The 19,994-nt window shown below is 44.0% G+C and overlaps 2 protein-coding genes across 8 annotated transcripts in view; one reads left to right on the top strand and one right to left on the bottom strand.

Moving 5' to 3' along the window:
* Positions 1–9,466, top strand: part of POC5 (POC5 centriolar protein) — a 72,615-nt gene extending 63,149 nt beyond the window's left edge. For all 7 annotated transcript variants that reach the window (XM_077462555.1, XM_077462552.1, XM_077462554.1 and 4 more), the window contains 3 exons: positions 4,995–5,108; positions 5,800–5,979; positions 7,958–9,466. In XM_077462555.1, the coding sequence (XP_077318681.1) occupies positions 4,995–5,108; positions 5,800–5,979; positions 7,958–8,101 (438 nt within the window). In that variant the 3' untranslated portion in view covers positions 8,102–9,466. The remainder of the gene's footprint in view (positions 1–4,994; positions 5,109–5,799; positions 5,980–7,957) is intronic.
* Positions 9,467–11,888: 2,422 nt separating this feature from the next.
* Positions 11,889–19,994, bottom strand: part of ANKDD1B (ankyrin repeat and death domain containing 1B) — a 98,316-nt gene continuing 90,210 nt past the window's right edge. The window contains exon 15 of the mRNA XM_077462560.1: positions 11,889–19,614. Within this exon, the coding sequence (XP_077318686.1) occupies positions 19,556–19,614 (59 nt within the window). The 3' untranslated portion in view covers positions 11,889–19,555. The remainder of the gene's footprint in view (positions 19,615–19,994) is intronic.

The following is a 19,994-nucleotide window of genomic DNA, read 5'->3' as shown; positions in this document are numbered from 1 at the left end:
AGTCTGAGGGTTTTAGGATTTCTACACAAGGGGGGGGCTTTTACAGGTAAATAACATACATAAAATAAGTTAGACATATAATCTCATGGGAAGATAGTGTGGAAAGGGTAAAGCCACTTTCTCAGAAGTTTGCATTAAGATACAAGTCAGATTGTAGGCATCGTTTGAAACAAAAATTTAATTTCTCTTATATTCACCGACTGACACAGCTCCTCTCTTAGCCATTGGGTTGTTACGCCACCTTTAGGCGAAGACTAGGCATAACATGTTATGAAAAACACAGAACTTTTAGTTCTGCCCAAGGGGTAACAACCCCTCAGCCTGCCATGCAGCCATCAGTTTTATTTTGCCTAGTGAAGGAGAAGGACCTAGGAACCCCGTCAGTCCTGAGTCGCTCTGCGTTCCAGCCATGCTATGACCTCCCTGGGTTGTTCAAAGAAGTGTGCCCGGTCTCCGGCCTCCACTCTGAGGCGCGCTGGGAATAGCATAGAATATTTCACTTGTTGCGCACGTAGTAATCTTTTCGCCTCCACGAAGCTCTGTCGGCGTTTCTGGATTTCCGCAGAAAAATCCGGAAAGATTGCCACTTTAGTACTGCCGACAGGTATCTTACCCTTTTCCCTGGCCATACGCAGGGCAGCATCTCTATTCTTATAGTTCAAGAACTTTGCAATAAAGGTGCGTGGAGGTGCTCCCTGCGGTGGATGTCTGGCAGGCATACGGTGCGCACGCTCCACCGCCAGCATGGGGGAGAAAGATTCTCGGCCATATGTGTTAATCAGCAATTGTTCCAGAAAAGTTGTTGGGTCTTTACCTTCTGCTCCTTCTGGAAGACCAATTAATCGAATGTTGCATCTGCATATGCGATTTTCCATTTCATCTTGTTTAGCAAGCATTAGGTCTATTTGCTTCTGCATGTGGTCAGAACCATTTTGTAATGGCGGGAGAGCATCCTCCACACTGCTAATACGGGCCTCAGCATCTCTGACCCGGTCACGCAGTTTCTGAAAGTCTTGCCGCATTAAGGAGATGTCCATTTGCACTTCCTCAATTTGTGATGTAAGGGATGTGCGGCATAGTGTAATAGCCTCAAGAAGCCTGTCTGTGTCTCCCGCCTCACGCTGTCCTCCCGTCTCCTCGGCGCCGGCATTTTCCTCCCCCTCCTCACTTACATGTCGGCGGTATTGTGACAGCCTCGCTGCCGCCGATCGCTGGGATTTTGAGGGAGACATGGTCACCGGAGATGGGGGAAGCCTTCCAGACCCGTGCGGGTGAGTATTTGCGCTGTGGTGTCGCAGGATTAGTGCAGGATTAATCAGCGGAGCTCCGGAGATACCCGTCCTACGCCATGCAAGGTCAGGCCATGCCCCCCATGGCTCTCCCTTTTTGGTTTGGCATCAGCCCCCCACCCCCCCCCCCCCCGAGTCTTTACCAAGGTATTGGCTCCTGTTTTAGCGTTGCTACGGCAACGCGGGATCGCAATCGTGCGTTACCTAGACGATCTCCTCCTGAGAGCATCTTCCGCCTCAAAATTAGGGGAGGATGTGGCGATCACCATGCAGACCCTGCAGGAATTTGGGTGGCTGTTGAACCTAAAGAAGTCGGTGATCATGCCGACTCAGCGTTTGGAGTACCAAGGCTTACTGCTGGACTCCATGGAAGCGAGAGTGTTTGTTTCTCCCTTCAGACAAGCTGCAGACTCTCAGAGCCGCGGTTAAACTGCTGATGAACCGCAAGTGGTCATCGCTGCTCTTCTGTATGAGAGTCCTGGGACTCATGGTGGCCTCCTTCGAGGCAGTAACATATGCCCAGTTCCATACGAAGGTCCTGCAGAAGGAGATTTTGACAAAATGGGACAAATCTCTGTTGGCCATTTAGATCCTGGTAGTGGAGAACTGGCAGGTGGATTTAAGTCGCCAGATGCTGGACCCAGGAGAATGGGCGTTACATCCGGAGGTGTTCAGGCTACTGTGCCTGCGGTGGGGCACACCAGACGTGGATCTTCTGGCCTCCCCTCTCAATCGGAAAGGTGCCGAGATTCGTGTCCAGGACAAGAGATCCATGGGCAGATGCGTCAGACGTGCTGGTGGCTCCTTGGGATCAGTACCAACTGATCTATGCCTTTCCTCCGCTGAAACTGTTACCACGTCTGATTCGCAGAGTGGAGGCCGAGGGGATCCCAGTAATACTTATTGCCCCAGATTGGCCCCAGCGCCCCTGGTACACAGACCTAGTGCCCATGGTGGCAGACGCTCCCTGTCGACTGCCGTTACGAGAAGACCTTCTGTCTCAAGGTCCGATTCTCCATCCTGCTTTACCAACACTGGTTTTAATGGCATGGCTATTGAGAGCCAGGTGTTGAGGAACCGGGGCTTTTGGACTCGGTGATCCTAACTATGCTGAGAGCACGGAAATCTTCTTCTCGGAAGATATATCATCGTACCTGGAAGGCCTACATCTCCATGAGTGAGGAGAAAGGGTGGCATCCGCGCTCCTTTTTTTTTTATATCCAGGGTCCTGCTGTTTCTTCAGCAAGGAGTAGACAAAAAATTGTCTTTGAGAATCATTAAAGGACAGATATCGGCTTTGGCTGTCTTTTTTCAGGGACTCTCTAGTGAGCACTTTTGTCCAAGGGGTCCGACCTGTAGTTCCTCCGGTGCGTCCACAGTTACCCCCGTGGGATCTGAACCTGGTGTTATCTGTGCTGCAAATACCGCCATTTGAAAATATCAGAGAGATTCCTCTGTTGACTCTTTCCCAGAAAGTGGTCTTTCTAGTGGCCATTACATCGGCCAGGAGCGTTTCGGAACTGGCGGCCTTGTCCTGCAAGTTGCCTTATCTGGTTATCCACCAGGATAAGGTGGTGTTGTGTCCGCTACCTTCTCTTCTGCCGAAGGTAGTTTCAGCATTTCACATCAATGAAGACATTGTGTTGCCATCTCTGTGTCCTAAGCTAACACATCCTAAGGAGGTGGCCCTTCATACCCTGGACATGGTTCGGGCTCTGAAGGTGTATTTGTCTGCCACGGCTCCCTTCCGGAAGTCAGACTCACTGTTTGTTTCGGTGGCTGGTACAAAGAAAGGCATGACTGTCTCGTCGGCCAGCATTTCCAGGTGGATCAGGCAGATTGTAGTACAAGCCTATGCCTTGAATGGGCAGGTGCCCCCCTTTCTGGTCACAGCCCACTCCACGAGGGCAATCGGAACGTCTTGGGCCTGCTGACATCCAGCGCCTGTCGCTCAAGTGTGTAAGGCGGTGACCTGGTCGTCTGTCCACATGTTTACAAAATTGGCTAGAGAAAGCCAGAGAAAAGTATTTTACGGTGAGTACAAAAAATCCTATTTTTTCGGGGGGGGGGGGGGGGATGGTCCTAAAGAGTTAATCATTACTAAAGGGATACAGAATCTGCCCCTCTCCTCATTAGAACACTGCAGGTGTATTAACTGAACAATAACCTGAATCAGTATCTAAAAGACAGAAGAACAATCAGCTTTTTCTTCAGAGCAGAAAACGTTAGGAATCTGCAGCAAAGTTTCCTAAAATCCCTGCCACACACGACCGGACTTTTCGACAGCAAAGTTCCCGACGGAACGAATCCGTCGGACAATTCGATCGTGTGTGGGCTTCATCTGACCTTTTCTGTCGAAAAATCTGACGGATTTTAGAAATAGAACATGTTTCAAATCTTTCCACCGGTTCCTATCGAGAAAACCGTTCGTCTGTGGGGAGCAGCTATTGGCTACTGGCTATTGAACTTTCTTTTCCTAGTCCCGTCGTACGTCATCGCGTTAAATGATCGGACTTTCCTGTGATCATGTGTAGGCAAGTCCGTTTCAGTGGAACTCCGTCGGAACTCCGTCAAAGTCAGTCAGAGTTCATTCCGACAGAAAATCCGGTTGTGTGTACAGAGAGAATGGTATGGCAACAGGGTCCCTTTAACCATTTGCGGACTGGCCACCATACATATACGGCCTGTCTGCTCCCCTACTATCATGTATTGTTCTGGGAGAATGTCCTGGTAGGTCCTTCTATACACTGAACCTTTTGAGTGAGTGCACGCGCCTAGTCCTGTGATTGGACATCGCAGGCAAATCCAATCGTAGCATGTATACACAGGCTGCCATTAGCCGCATTGTCTCACTAGATGGCTAGTGATCAAGAAGCCCAATTGGTGTGTAAGAGGAAGGAGACCCTCCTGACCACCTGTCAGTACCAATGCAATTCAGCAACAGTGCACACAGTAAAATACACCCTACTGTCATTCACCTCTGTACGGTATGTCAGCTCCATCCTGTCTCTGATCTTGCCTGTAAATTAACCCAATACCTGTCTTATCCTGAACATCTGTACAGTAACCCCTTAATTGCCACCCTCCCACTGTATGAGATCTGTACATAAACCACTTCACCTCCTGATCCCGTGGTGTATGAACTCTACATTTAATGGGGGAATTCATCAAAACTGTGGCAGACAGGTATCTGAAGCAGCTGTGCATAGCAACGAATCAGCTTCTACCTTCACCTTGTTCCATTAAGCTTTGAAAATGAAGGTTAGAAGCTGATTGGTTGCCATACACATCAGTGGGTGGTAGGGGCTCTGTCATTTGACAGTTGGGTGATGGAGGTGGGGCTTAGGGCTGGGATTACATTAAGTTCTTTTTTATTGGCTGCACACAAATCTTTCAGTAGATCGTTAATGCCTGATTAATGTTACTAAGCATATGCATTTTACTGCACACAACCTTTCTGCCTGAGGATGAGTTATTACAGGCTAGTGGGTGATTTAACTCATAAGTGCTAATCTATAACTAGATTCAGCCTTTAGCTATATACTAATTTGCCATTCATTAAAAAATTAACTATTGAATATTTAAATGATTTCATTTTAATTTATCGTTTTATATTTTCATTGATGTGATTGTACAGTATATTTTATGGTTATTGTTGTACTACTTTGTTTAAATACATTTTTTTTTTTTTTTTTCCATTTTCAGTTTAGACCTCACTTTGGTCTTTCAAGTATTTCCCAGTCTAAGGATGATGGGAGCACTCCAGTTGTAATATCTGCTACTACATCTGGATCGAGTATATTATCTTCACAGAAGCTGGTAATGATTCTTTTAAACTATTAATTTGCTGCTCCAGATATCTTATACGATATAAAGCCAGATTCCTGTTATAGTCCTGTATTCTGCTCTCAGCAGTGAATTTATCTGCACGGAGAATACTCTGCCTTAGGCTGGCCATACACGGTTCAAATCTTAGCCGGTTCAGCATGAACCGGCCGAGATTCAAACAGTTAAAGTATCACTATAGGCAAAAAAAAAAATATATATATGATTTTTAATTTTTTTTTGCTGTTACTGGGCAATAAACCGATTGCTTCAACTTCGACACAATTCTTTGTGTTATGATCTGTTGTAGACTTTTCTCCATAGGTATTTTTAATAGTTTAACCTGCTTGAAAGTAAACATTACATTTCTTTTCTTTTGACCTTACATGATGTGACACATGCGCCCACACACACCTACAACAATATGTTATGTGTAGGTCTGCAGAGGTTATGTACACAGTAAGTATGGCTTGGTAAAAGGTGTGGGGAGAATTATGCTCTAGGGAAAAGATTGCTTTTGTATTTTAATTGTCATTTACACAGTAATTCTACCAGGAGAATTATATCTGAAATTGTCATTATTTGTGTTACAAAACAAATGCATTTATTGCTTTGTAGTAGAGAGTGTAGCATTGATGTGTTGATTTACCATGTAAATAAGACATTGCATGGTTTTGTATTTCAGCCATTGACAAGAATTGTAACATCGGCTCAGCAGAAGGCTGGAAGAACGATAACAGCCCGTGTGACTGCACGTTCAGATCTAACACAGAAGATGAGTAAGACTGGGACCAACGTCACCTCTATGGGGGTGTCGCCGCCAATGAGCTCCATTGTGGTTGAGAAACATCATCCAGTTACTCAGGTAATCTGATTTGTGAATACAGTACATTACATTAATATGGAAAAATTCTTATCGCTTGATCTAATGAGGATTCTGCAAGTTTTTTCGCAAAAAAATGTTTTGTGTGCAAAAACAATTGATCGAGTTGATTTTGAGTCGGTCGACTTCAGTATTACCAGCCTACCCACGTTTTTATTATATGATCACTGCCACTGGCTATATCTGGCGGCATCGATCATTGTAATCTGATGGCAGGGAAACCTCCCGCTGTCAGAATACAATAACGCAGCAGGAGGTATTCCCCCATCAACACTGACTGTGCTGATGGGGGAATCGAAAACTTTTCATTCCTTCAACCCGTACTTAAAGGAAAGAAAATTGCATAATGTATGGCCAGACTAAGTCTCTAGTAGTTTTTCTATCCAGCACAACTAATGCAGAACTCCAGAGTATATTTTTTTTATATTTCTAGTTTTGGATATTTAAACAATAGTTACCTCTGCTGATCTGTGCAATATGTAAGGATCTTTGCATTTTCAGTTAAAGTGATTGTAAAGGATCCTTTTTAACCACTACAATACAGGGCACTTTCGCCCCCTTCCTTCCCAGCCCAATTTTCAGCTTTCAGCGCTCTAGCGCTTTCAGTGACAATTGCGCGGTCATGCTACACTGTACCCAAATGAAATTGTTATCATTTTGTTCGCACAAATAGAGCTTTATTTTGGTGTTATTTATTCACGACTCCGTTTTTTTTTTTTTTGCGATATAAGCGCAAAAATAGCGGAAATTTGGAAAAAAAACAATATTTTCTTTTTTCTATTTGAAAAGAAATCCAATAAAATCAAATTTTGTCATAAATTTAAGCCAAAATGTATTCTGCTACATGTTTTTGGTAAAAAAAATTCCGTTAAGTGTATAATAATTGGTTTGTGTGATCACGGACATATGTACGCAAATGATCATGTACATATGTGTGCAGGTGATCAAGTACATATGTGTGCAGATAATCATTGGGACATGTGATTTTAGTGGGACATATGTGGGGGACATATTTTTATTATTAGGGACATGTGTTTTTATTATTTGGGGACATGTATGTTTTGGGGACATGTGTGATTGGACACGGCCGTCATGTGATCAGGAGGGCCAATCACAGAGCCCTCCTGCCGATCTGAGATGTGCCGTGTCCGGGTGACACGAGCACATCGGGATCGTGCCGCTGCGCGGGCGCGATCCCGCTACTCCTGAATGACGTTCCTGAACGTCCTATCAGGAGTAGACGGCTCCCACCCGGCCGTATATATGCATTGGCCGGGTGGGAACTGGTTAAAAACAAAAACAAAAAAAACAATCCCAGTATACGTACCTGCCTCGTGTAATGGTTTTTCACAGAGCAGTCCTGTTCCTCCTGTTCTGGGGTCTCCCTCCAGCGCTCCTGGCTGCTTCTGCTCATCACTGGATTTTATTGACAGCAGCACTTAAGCATTTACAACCACTTTAAAAGGTATACTTTATTTCATGCTGAATTGTACAGCTCTCATACTTCTGGTCTGCTGCAGATATGAGAGAGCTGTGGCTCTCATTTATAGAAGCACTAGTGTCATAATCTGCTCCCCTTGTCTATTCACAGAATTTGGAGATAGTGGTGATTGAGTATATATTTGCACTGCGATATGGGTGTGAACCCGTAGTTCTGACAGCACAGTAATAATAGATATGAATTCATCCCTTTTTATTTATTATTTTTTTTAATAGAGGTTTTAATATATTTTGTGTCCTAATAAAGTACAGGTTATCTTATACAAATATAAGTGGACACAATATGTACTATATATGTTGGTGCTAACAAAATTATTGTGAATTTACTCTATTTGGAGGATTTTTTTAATGCTTGTGTTTTGGAGGTTTAAAACTGTCATATTTGTATTTGAGTCTGCTTGATCGTGCCTCAAATGACTTTAATAGATTCATTTTTAATAATGTATTTGTGTCTTTAAAGCAAACAATCGCTCAGGCCACGGCAGCAAAATACCCCCGTTCAGCGCTACAGAGTTCCAACTCCATGAGTGGCAGAGGGACTGGGCACAGTACACGAGTCTCCCAAGTTCACGGCAGTGTCCATTCTATAAAAGTCGTTGAGTGATCTACTTCCGCCCCAGCTCAGTGAGAGCGAGGAAAGTCTCAGGGTGTATGTAGAAGTGTGGTATCCTAATCCCCAGGTGATGTCAGATTTCATTAAATGGATCAACCAGTTCCTCAGATTTCTATATTTCTATACCTGTCTTACTGCTTGCAGTGATGAAGAGTGCCTCAAGTTTGTTGTATAATAATTATCACCAATTTTATTTTTATGTTTTCAAAATGATCTATTTGCCAAACTAAAAAGAACTGTGAAAGGGAACTTGCCAAGATACAGTTAAAGTGGCATTAAAACCAAAAGCAAACATTTATTACATTGCAGCTTAGATGTGATGGCTGCATTAGTCTTCTTTTTTTAGGCCTTCTTTCTTTTATTTTTACCTGGCAACCCTGCCAATAACTCTGTTTTCAATAAGCTCTTTTCCAGATGTATCACTTTACAGGGATCAGACAAACTATTTAACACTGACAAGGGGGCTTACAATGATTTGTTTTTATTTATTTATTTATTTATGTAAGACCTTTATCATAAAAGGGGAAAAAAAAACATTTACTGTAACTGATTATAAATTGTTGGCTAGAGTTCACCTTCAGTTTGTTACGGTATTTAAATCTGCTAGTACAGGGATATACAATTAGTGGACCTCCAGCTGTTGCAGAACTACAAGTCCCATGAGGCATAGGAAGACTGACAGCCACAAGCATGACACCCAGAGACAGAGGCATGATGGGACTTGTAGTTTTGCAACAGCTGGGGGACTGCTAATTGCATATCCCTGTGCTAGTACATCTAAGTGCAGAAGCGAACTTGCGCCACACCAATTAGAATGATTCCTTTGCAGTTAATGGAGTGCAACTTGTCATGTGACTTTGACATCTCAAGTCGCATAACAAGTCACGGCAGTGTGAACCGGGGCTAACACACCCCTCCCCCCAGACTGACAATGCTGCTGTCCAAATGTACCCGCTGTGCTCCTTCATTCAGAATGGGGGCACTTTAATACAGGAGGTATGTTACAGGCCAGATCACCAGGTGAAAAAAGCCTAACAAAAAAGAAAACGAATGCAGCCACCACATCTAATGATTAGTAAGCTGCATTACCGTATATTACAATCCTGATTTTATGCCCAACTTCATTGCTATTTCCAAGGTGGACACATCATTTTGTATGTGATGCTGTTGAGATCTGGTTTGTCCCCTCTAGGAGGTGGGAAATGGCAGCTTCTACTGCTGGAAGAAAGCTCAGAGGTGACAAAAAAATAGTTCCTTTTTATGTAAAATAAAATGTGGAGACAAGCCATGGCTGAATTTTATATGCAGACATTTCCATACTGTTTTTATGTTTTATAATAAAGAATATTTTTTCTATGTTTTGTGTTGTGAGTGATTCTGTTACCACTGCAGTTTAGGATCATTGAAACAGATTAGTTTGGAGACAGCTAACACCACTCCGGGTCAGTCCGGCATCCCCAGCCATTATATAGGTGCGTTCTGGATCATCCAGAGCCACCACAATAGCCATGCAACCAATGGGAACACTGCTCACTATATCAGTGTAGGAAAACGTTTCTTTATTCAAAGAAGTTTGTACGGGATAAAAGCTTTGACACACTTCACACAGGACAAAGTTTGACCATTTTGTTCAGCAATGATACAGTGAGAAGTCTTCCCTTTGATTTGAATGGATATACTTGAAACTGCACTACTGTCAGACTGGCCACTCAAATTACCCTTCTTACCTGCATTAATAGAATGCTCCAGGATTTTTCATTGCCTCTGGGTAGGATAGCAGATCTTACCAGTCATTCTGTCATATGCAAAATTCTTCACATCTACCAAACTCTGTAGTAGTGCTTCATGTAGATTGCAGTGGCGGTAGAGCAAAGTGTGACTATTCCCCCCCCCCCCCCCCAAACTGATCAGGTGACATGCATTGACTACACAGAAGGATTAATGGATGGAACTGACAATTTGGGGTTGATTTACTAAAATTGGAGATTGCAAAATCTGGTGCAGGTATAGAAACCAATCAGCTTCCAGGTTTTATTGTTAAAGCTTAAAGTGGTTGTACACCCTGTAGGTGCTTGAAATATCTCCTAAACCTCAATGGTTTAGGAGATGTTTACTAAAAAGACGAGCGCCGATGACTATGGTCACAGAAGGATTTACCCCCTTAATGACCAAGCCACTTGTGATACAGCACTGCATCGCTTTAACTGACAATTGTGCAGTCGTGCGATGTGTTACCCAAGCAAAATTGATATCCTTTTTTCCCACAAATGGAGCTTTCTTTTGGTGGTATTCGATTACCTCCTGTGGGTTTTATTTTTTGCGCTATAAACATAAAAATACTACCAATTTTGGAAAAAAAAACTTTTTTTTATTTTTGCTATAATATCCCAAAAATATATTAAAAAAACGAATTTATTCATCAGTTTACACCAATATGTATTCTGCCACATTTTTGGTAAAAAAAATTATAAAAATCGCAATAAAGCCCCATACACACTATAGATTTTCTGCAGATTTTTGTCTTTAGATTTACCAAAAATCTATAATATGAGATCAAACCTTAAGCCCAAGTTCACACATGTGCGTTGCGAATTGAAGCTCCGGTTTCACTGTGAAGATAAAAATCAGTTGTTCAGAGAGATGCCTCTTCGTTTTAGCTGCGGATCACTACACCTGCCCCTCCTCTCCACCCCTCTCCCTGCGTGAGCAGGGAGAGGGGTGGAGAGGAGGGGGAGGTGTAGTGAGGAGAAGGAGAGAATTTGTGTTCAGAACGGAATGCATCTGCGAATCAGATGCATTCCCATAGAAGATAATGGGTTGTAATTCGCACCGGAATGCCCAGAAAACGCACAAGTTTTTTGTGCAATGTGCAGAGCGAATGCAACACATGTGAACCAGATGCATTCAAATGAATGTATTTTAAAATGTCCTGCGAATTGGATGCAGTGTAATTCGCATAGGTGTGAACGGGGGCTAAGAGTTTTTTCATTTGTATGCAATGAGGCAGGCCTTTGCACTACATGGTTTTGGTGAATCTGAAGAAAATCTAATAGTGTAGATGAGGCTTTAGCGTTCATTGATTGGTTTGAGCAAAAATTATAGCGCCTACAAAAAAGGGGAACGGATGTAGGGACTTTTTTTTTTTTCATTGGTTTAACAGAGATCAGCAATTTTTACCGGGACTATGGTGGGCAAATCTGACCCTGAGTGACATTTTTTTGATGACCTGTGACACAAATATACAGTAATCGGTGCTATACAAATACACTGATCACTGTAAAATGGCACTGGCAGGGGAGGGATTAACACTAGGGAGAGATCAAGGGGTTAAGTGTTCCCTAGGCAGGTGTTTCTGTCATGGGGCTGGACTGAAGGAGTAGAGAGAGATCGCTGTTCCTTTTCATTAGGAACACCTAATCTCTCTCTTTCCTCCCCTGTCAGAATGGGGATCTGCCTTGTTTACATAGGCAGATCCCCGTTCTGCCTCTCTTCATAGCGATCTCGGGTGGCCGGCAGACAGATATGTCGGTTTGCGCAGCCACCTAATAAAAACTGGAAGTTGTTTTGTTTCTATGCAGAGCTGCAAACCCCCCATGGCAACATATGCTGAGATAATCTACAGAAAACACAGCATTGTCCTTTTGGGGACCCCTAAATATAAAAATGTAGTAAAACACCCATGTAGTGCATTTTAATTTTGTCATATTTCCAGCATGATTTGTTTTTGTTTTGTTTTTTGCCAAGAACATGCAGAGAAAATATATGGATAACTTCATGCTTCATAACCCAAAATCCTCAATTCATAAAGGAGGAACTTTATTTTAGTCGGTTACTTAGTTGGTCAGGCTGAAACTAAAACCTAAGGCCATCTAGTTTAACCAATAAAAACGCCATGTCAAAAATCTTACAAGAATACCCGTGCTGTGAATAAGGTATTAAAAGCAAAAACTGACCCCAAAAATATGTGAAGAAAAAAAAATAAGTAAAACACGTAACATAAAATAGAGGCTGCTGTTATGCTGTGTAACAACACATAAAATGCTTCAATATTAAATAAAATCAAATCAAAACTGTAAGCCTGGGTTCACACCTGTGCATTGAAGGACACCACATGTGATTCGCATTGCATACCCGTGCACATCACATGCAATATCTGTGCGGTGCGATTTAAACCATATATTTGGTATGGCTCAAATCGTATCACATCTGCACCAAAATGGTAACAGGACCCTTTTTTCTTTCCATGGGTAAATCGCATCACATGGGTGTTCACAACCATGCAATCTGATTCTGGCAATTGCGCTGCATTTGGTGAGCTGTTTTCGGGGTGTTGTTAAAGTAGAACTTCAGCCATTTTTTCATCTATTAAATCTTCTGCCCTTGTTGCTTTAACTTTGGATAGTAAAACATTTATTTTTATTTTTTGCCAGGAAATACCTTATACAGCTCACTTCTTGTTTCTGGTCTGGTAAAAAGCCTAGGCTTATGGCATCATACACAGCTCTCTCACTCTTGTGAGAGTTTTCCAGAAAAGGGGGGGGGGTCATAAGAGGGCCAATGAGCCCTGTATATTAGGGGAGGTAGTGCATTTGACGATTAATATAAATTTTTTCTTTTTTTTTAAAAGCCATGTGACTATAATTTTCAAATCTCATCTCGACAATGGCTCATTTACACTAACAAGGGCTGCTCATGCTTGTTCGGATCGCTTTTGACAGGTGGTGAGGAGGTGATATTTCACGCCTCACAACATGTTTTAACTTCCTAAATCCCACATACATTGCGTGTAGTTGTAGTGCTACCTGTTCACTTAAATGGGGCACATTTGGTGGTTGGTAGTGCCAGCTAAACGTGGCGGGATATAATTCATGCCCCAGCAATGAAGCAAAGTATAGCCCTGCCCACTGCCTTTCCAGCTAGGGGTAGTGATTGGGAGCCCTGTGTGCTTGCTTTGTAAATATAGCTTTAAGTATGTCAAAATGATCTCATACGCTGTTATAGGTGAAACAAGGGCATAGGTAAGTGTGTGGACTTACTGCAACCACCCAGAAAAAGGGTTCTCCCACACTTTCTAAGTGCAAGGAAACAAAATGTAGTGGTGCACTATCCCTTTAAGTGAACCACAAAAATAAAGCAAAAAAAATTCTCCTGCTCACAACAATGTGCATACAATATTTAAATTATATATAATGTCCCTTACAGTGGGTATAGTATAACTCATTTGAAATTAGTGCAACAAATACTGGATATACAAAATATACCGAATGGTTCAAGCCACCCATCAACAATAAAATATCAACAATAAAGTCTTAGGCCTGGTTCAAACCTATGTGTTTTTTGCTGCTCTTTGCAGAAACGCACTACAGTTAATTTAACATGGTTTCCTATGGGACAGTTCACATCTATGCTTTTTCAACCACTTCATTTTTGGAAAGAGTCAGGGACTTCTGTAAACTCAAAACGGTGCTTTTTTTGCTTCTATAAACTGCAATGGAGAAGCTGCAGAAAAGCATGTAGTGTGTTTTTACTGCGATTTTTTGCCATGGTTTAAATTTTTTTTAATCCACCCAACAACAATCTGGCCAAAAAAAAAAAAAAAGCACAGAAACTGCAAAATGCATGAAAAATTTATCAAAAACTCATGTACAAAAACACAAAATGCACTGCATAAACGGGTCAAAAAACTGCATAGCTGTGAACCGAGCATTATAGGGGTTGATTTACTAAAACTGGAGAGTGCAAAATCTGGTGCAACTGTGCATGGTAGCCAATCAGCTTCTAACTTCAGCTTGTTCAATTAAGCTTTGACCAAAAAAAAAAAATCTGGAAGCTGATTGATTGGTTTCTATGTATAGCTGCACCAGTTTTTGCTGAGCTTCAGGAGATCAATCCCACAGTGTCAAAACCGTTGTCCATATTCCATTAATTAAGGCTGGGTTCACACAGAGCGGATCAGTTGGATGCCAGCTCAGCGGGGGAATGCTCAGTTGATCCCCCCCCGAAGCAGGCAGATGACAGGTCCGTCTCCGCTCACTGTGCAGGGATGGACCTGTCAGAGCCCTGCTGTTCTCTATGGGGAGATCAAATGAAAATGGACCGCCTATCCATTTTCATCCGAACCGCTGGACGGATGGCGAAAGTATCGCCATCCTTCTGTTTTGAGAGGATCTTGTCGGATCAGATGGCAGGTGGGTGTCAGCGGACACATATCCCCTGACATAGAAGTCAATGGGTGGCCCACTCGCATCCGCCTGAAAAACGAATAGTTGGATCTGAGCGGGCCGATCATGTGAAAGGGGCATAATTGTGTGAAGTGAAAACTATAATAAACCTTCAATCGTGACAAATCCAGTGCCAAGCTTCACTATGCCACCAATCCAACACTGTGTGCAGTGTCTGCTCACCTCCAGTTTTTGGCTGAAATTGGTCAAATGTGCTTTATTATGTACTGGTTGCAGATCCACCCTTTGACTGTTAGTGCTCACTTCCCAGTGTCCATCCTTAAGAGACCAGTTTAAGCTGCCTCCAATCACAGTATAGCTGAGTGATGGAATTTCAAACAAAACCACACAAGGCCAGGGATTCATGGCAGATTTTACAGTGGAGGTAGGTTACAGAGGGAAGCAGGCAGCCCAGCTGTGACACCAATCCTTGCCTTGTGTGGATTTGTTTTGAGATCCCTTTATTTTTGTGGTTCACTTAACGGGATAACACCCTACTACATTTTGATTTTACATTTCATTAAAATGACCCCGAAAACAACTAGGATAAGCATCATAACATTTTCAGCACAGTTACTGTAGGAGACAACGCCGGTGTCTGTTCAATGGCATAACTTTTAAAACTGCTGAATTACTGTACACTGATAATTACTACAACTGTATTTAGTTTTGAAGGATATTGCACATTTATATAAATTATTATAAAATGCTTAAACACTAAAGGTAAAAAAAAGAGAAATAATTTTACAACAGAATAAAAAAAAGATTGACAGAAGTAGATTATAGTCAATTTGAATGTACTGATTTGTACAATGTAGACCTTTTTCAAATCTGATCACAATGTCAGGCAAGGCAACCAGCAGTGTCTTGCCCATAGCAATATTGCAGACTCTAGCAACATGAAAGCAAGAAATAACTTTCTATGGTCAATAAATCCTGTTCTTACAATCAGATACTCATGATAGCCTTTACACTAGATTTGGATGTATAAGTGTCCTATGAAAACATTCATATAGGGAAGTCTGGATTAGTACAGGGGTGTACCAAGGGGTTGGTGAAACCAGCGCCCGCCGGGGGCGCAGGACGAGAGGGGGGCGCAAATTGGCAGGGTCCTACACCCTCCGCCACACTTTCACCCACTTCCAGCACGTGTAGTCCATCCTCCTCCCCAGGGACCACCACACCTCCCCGTCGCCGCTTTAAGGCAGCCGCATCTAGTTGTTTGGCAGCGCTGGCTGGACTGGGGACTTGTCTCACGCTGCAACCCGATTGGCCCCAGCTCTTCTCGTTCTCCCGGGCATGGGCCGGTGTCTTGTCAAATAACGTCCTCCATCTGATAGTGTCCACTGCGTACTGCGCATGCACAGTACGCAGCAACACAGATTACGAAAATTGGCGAGGATGAACGGCGCCTGCGCCGCGAGTCCAGGTTCTATCCCCACTATCCAAGTGGACATAGAGTAGGAATAAAAAAGAGCTGAGTGCAGCGAGGCTGAGCCCGAAGCGTGGCGAGCGGCCCTCTAATATTCACAACCCTATGTCCGCTTGGATGGTGGGGCTACCACCTCCACTCACGGCGCAGGCTCCGTTCAGCTTCGGAGATTTTCCGAAGCTTCGTCTGCTCCGTACTGCACATGCGCAGTACGGTCCGGACACTATATGATGGCCGGACACTATACGGCAGAACCCCAGCTCCGCTCCTGGCCCTTGAACTGTGCAGCACGCCCTTCTGGGAGAGAAGAAGAGCGGGGGGGGTGATGGCGGAGCGGAGGGTGTCTCGGTGTACTTCCTACGGAGCAGCCGGCTGCATGCACGCCCGCTGGACCTGCTGGCTGCTGAAGGTGAGAAGCTGGGCTGTGTGTGCGGTATGGAGGGAGGAGGAGGAGATGTCCTACAACACGTGTGTGTGTGTGTGTGTGTGTGTGTGTGTGTGTGTGTGTGTGTGTGTCTGTATGTGAATGTGTGTGACTGCAGAGACATGACATCATAGGACACATCATTGTTCATTGTAGTGTCAGTGGTCAGTGTGTAGTGGTCATTGTTCAGTGTAGTGGTCAGTGTGTAGTGGTCAGTGGGGTATGTAGTGGGCAGTGTAGTGGTCAATGGGGTGTGTAATGGGCTATGTAGTGTAGTAGTTTAAGCTGCCTCCAATCACAGTATAGCTGAGTGATGGAATTTCAAACAAAACCACACAAGGCCAGGGATTCATGGCAGATTTTACAGTGGAGGTAGGTTACAGAGGGAAGCAGGCAGCCCAGCTGTGACACCAATCCTTGCCTTGTGTGGATTTGTTTTGAGATCCCTTTATTTTTGTGGTTCACTTAACGGGATAACACCCTACTACATTTTGATTTTACATTTCATTAAAATGACCCCGAAAACAACTAGGATAAGCATCATAACATTTTCAGCACAGTTACTGTAGGAGACAACGCCGGTGTCTGTTCAATGGCATAACTTTTAAAACTGCTGAATTACTGTACACTGATAATTACTACAACTGTATTTAGTTTTGAAGGATATTGCACATTTATATAAATTATTATAAAATGCTTAAACACTAAAGGTAAAAAAAAGAGAAATAATTTTACAACAGAATAAAAAAAAGATTGACAGAAGTAGATTATAGTCAATTTGAATGTACTGATTTGTACAATGTAGACCTTTTTCAAATCTGATCACAATGTCAGGCAAGGCAACCAGCAGTGTCTTGCCCATAGCAATATTGCAGACTCTAGCAACATGAAAGCAAGAAATAACTTTCTATGGTCAATAAATCCTGTTCTTACAATCAGATACTCATGATAGCCTTTACACTAGATTTGGATGTATAAGTGTCCTATGAAAACATTCATATAGGGAAGTCTGGATTAGTACAGGGGTGTACCAAGGGGTTGGTGAAACCAGCGCCCGCCGGGGGCGCAGGACGAGAGGGGGGCGCAAATTGGCAGGGTCCTACACCCTCCGCCACACTTTCACCCACTTCCAGCACGTGTAGTCCATCCTCCTCCCCAGGGACCACCACACCTCCCCGTCGCCGCTTTAAGGCAGCCGCATCTAGTTGTTTGGCAGCGCTGGCTGGACTGGGGACTTGTCTCACGCTGCAACCCGATTGGCCCCAGCTCTTCTCGTTCTCCCGGGCATGGGCCGGTGTCTTGTCAAATAACGTCCTCCATCTGATAGTGTCCACTGCGTACTGCGCATGCACAGTACGCAGCAACACAGATTACGAAAATTGGCGAGGATGAACGGCGCCTGCGCCGCGAGTCCAGGTTCTATCCCCACTATCCAAGTGGACATAGAGTAGGAATAAAAAAGAGCCGAGTGCAGCGAGGCTGAGCCCGAAGCGTGGCGAGCGGCCCTCTAATATTCACAACCCTATGTCCGCTTGGATGGTGGGGCTACCACCTCCACTCACGGCGCAGGCTCCGTTCAGCTTCGGAGATTTTCCGAAGCTTCGTCTGCTCCGTACTGCACATGCGCAGTACGGTCCGGACACTATATGATGGCCGGACACTATACGGCAGAACCCCAGCTCCGCTCCTGGCCCTTGAACTGTGCAGCACGCCCTTCTGGGAGAGAAGAAGAGCGGGGGGGGGGTGATGGCGGAGCGGAGGGTGTCTCGGTGTACTTCCTACGGAGCAGCCGGCTGCATGCACGCCCGCTGGACCTGCTGGCTGCTGAAGGTGAGAAGCTGGGCTGTGTGTGCGGTATGGAGGGAGGAGGAGGAGATGTCCTACAACACGTGTGTGTGTGTGTGTGTGTGTGTGTGTGTGTGTGTGTGTGTCTGTATGTGAATGTGTGTGACTGCAGAGACATGACATCATAGGACACATCATTGTTCATTGTAGTGTCAGTGGTCAGTGTGTAGTGGTCATTGTTCAGTGTAGTGGTCAGTGTGTAGTGGTCAGTGGGGTATGTAGTGGGCAGTGTAGTGGTCAATGGGGTGTGTAATGGGCTATGTAGTGTTCAGTGGGGTGTGTAGTGGTCAGTGTGTAGTGGGCAGTGGGGTGTTTAGTGGTCAGTGTTTAGTGTAGTGGTCAGTGGGGTGGGCAGTGTAGTGGTCAGTGGGGTGTGTAGTGGGCAGTGTGTAGTGGTCAGTGGGTGTGTAGTGGTCAGTGGGGTGTGTAGTGGTCAGTGGGATGTGTAGTGGCCAGTGTGTAATGATGAGTGTGTAGTGGTCAGTGGGTGTGTAGTGGCCAGTGTGTAATGATGAGTGTGTAGTGGTCAGTGGGTGTGTAGTGGTCAGTGGGGTGTGTAGTGGCCGGTGTGTAGTGGGCAGTGGGGTGTGTAGTGGCCGGTGTGTAGTGATGAGTGTGCAGTGGGCAGTGGGGTGTATAGTGGACAGTGGGGTGTGTAGTGGCCAGTGTGTAGTGATGAGTGTGTAGTGGGCAGTGGGGTGTATAGTGGACAGTGGGGTGTGTAGTGGGCAGAGGGCAGTGGGGTGTGTAGTGGTGAGTGTGTAGTGGTCAGTGTAGTGGTCAGTGTGCACACTGACCACTACACTGCCAACTACACACTGCCCAGTACACTGTAGTGTAGTGGCCAATGTAGGAATCAGGTAGGTCAGTTTAGGAATTGGGTAGGTCAGTACTGTTATAGGAAGGGAAGGGGCCACTACATTATACACTGCTGTGAAGTTAGGTAGGTCACAACTGAACTGACAATTGTATTTGAATTTACACCTTTGTGACAGTGAGACTCTGGTAGAAACATCAAATGTAAAAAACACATGTTATGATGCATAAACTAATGTAGTTAGTAATCAGGGCTGGTTCACATATATGTGATATCTCATGTGATTTGCACCACACAGTGCAAATTACATGCGATGTCTGTGTGATGCGAATTCAGCCATACAGATTGTATGGCTGAATTCGAATCACATTGGCACCAAAGTCAGGGGGGGGGGGGGGCGATACAGATTCTAGCCAAGGGCGCTAGAGACCCTAGGTACGCCTCTGGATTAGTACAAGTCCATTATGATCTACAGATCAAATTGTTCATCTTTACTGGAAGCAATTGCTTTAACCATCGAACAAATGCACCAATCGCATATCTTATACCAAATTGTTTTCCATCTTACAGTATTTAGTAGAGTGCAGAGAACTCCTGACAAGCTTTTGAGCTCTACCATTGCAGGTTGACTTGGTATAAACTGCAGCAGACAATGCACCTTCCTGGTTTAAATTGAATTTGCCTCATTCTCCGTGTTTGTCCACTTTCATGAAATAATACATTTCTTAGGCTGTAGACCGTTACTGCTCTGAGCTCGGAAGGTTTCTGGGGGGAAAAAAAGAGACATCTTTCCTTACATTACCATTGTTATAGCAATGTTGGTAACAGAAAAGTACGTTTGCAAAAGAAACCCCCAAAAAAAATAATTCTAGAAATATTATACAACAGACTGACAGTAGCTACTGATGTGGACTCCATAAATGTATAAATGTGAGAATTATAGGCATATGTAGGTAAGAGGCAGATGATGCTGAAGGCCGAACAGTAACTTTTCCCATTAAAATCGGGCATTTGTTCTGGGTTTATTTCGGTTCAGTACCAATGCAATCAGCTTCTGGCAAATTCCTAACTAATTAAAACTAATTGATCTCTAGAGATCTGCAGTGCATAGGAAAGGAAAGGGATGTTCAGAGTTTTCCTGGAAG

This window comes from Lithobates pipiens, unplaced genomic scaffold (genome assembly GCF_037356315.1).
Source record: "Lithobates pipiens isolate NorthernLeopardFrog02 unplaced genomic scaffold, aLitPip1_a1.2 Scaffold_3, whole genome shotgun sequence".
NCBI lineage: Eukaryota > Metazoa > Chordata > Amphibia > Anura > Ranidae > Lithobates > Lithobates pipiens.
This window is presented reverse-complemented; position numbering and strand designations above follow the sequence as displayed.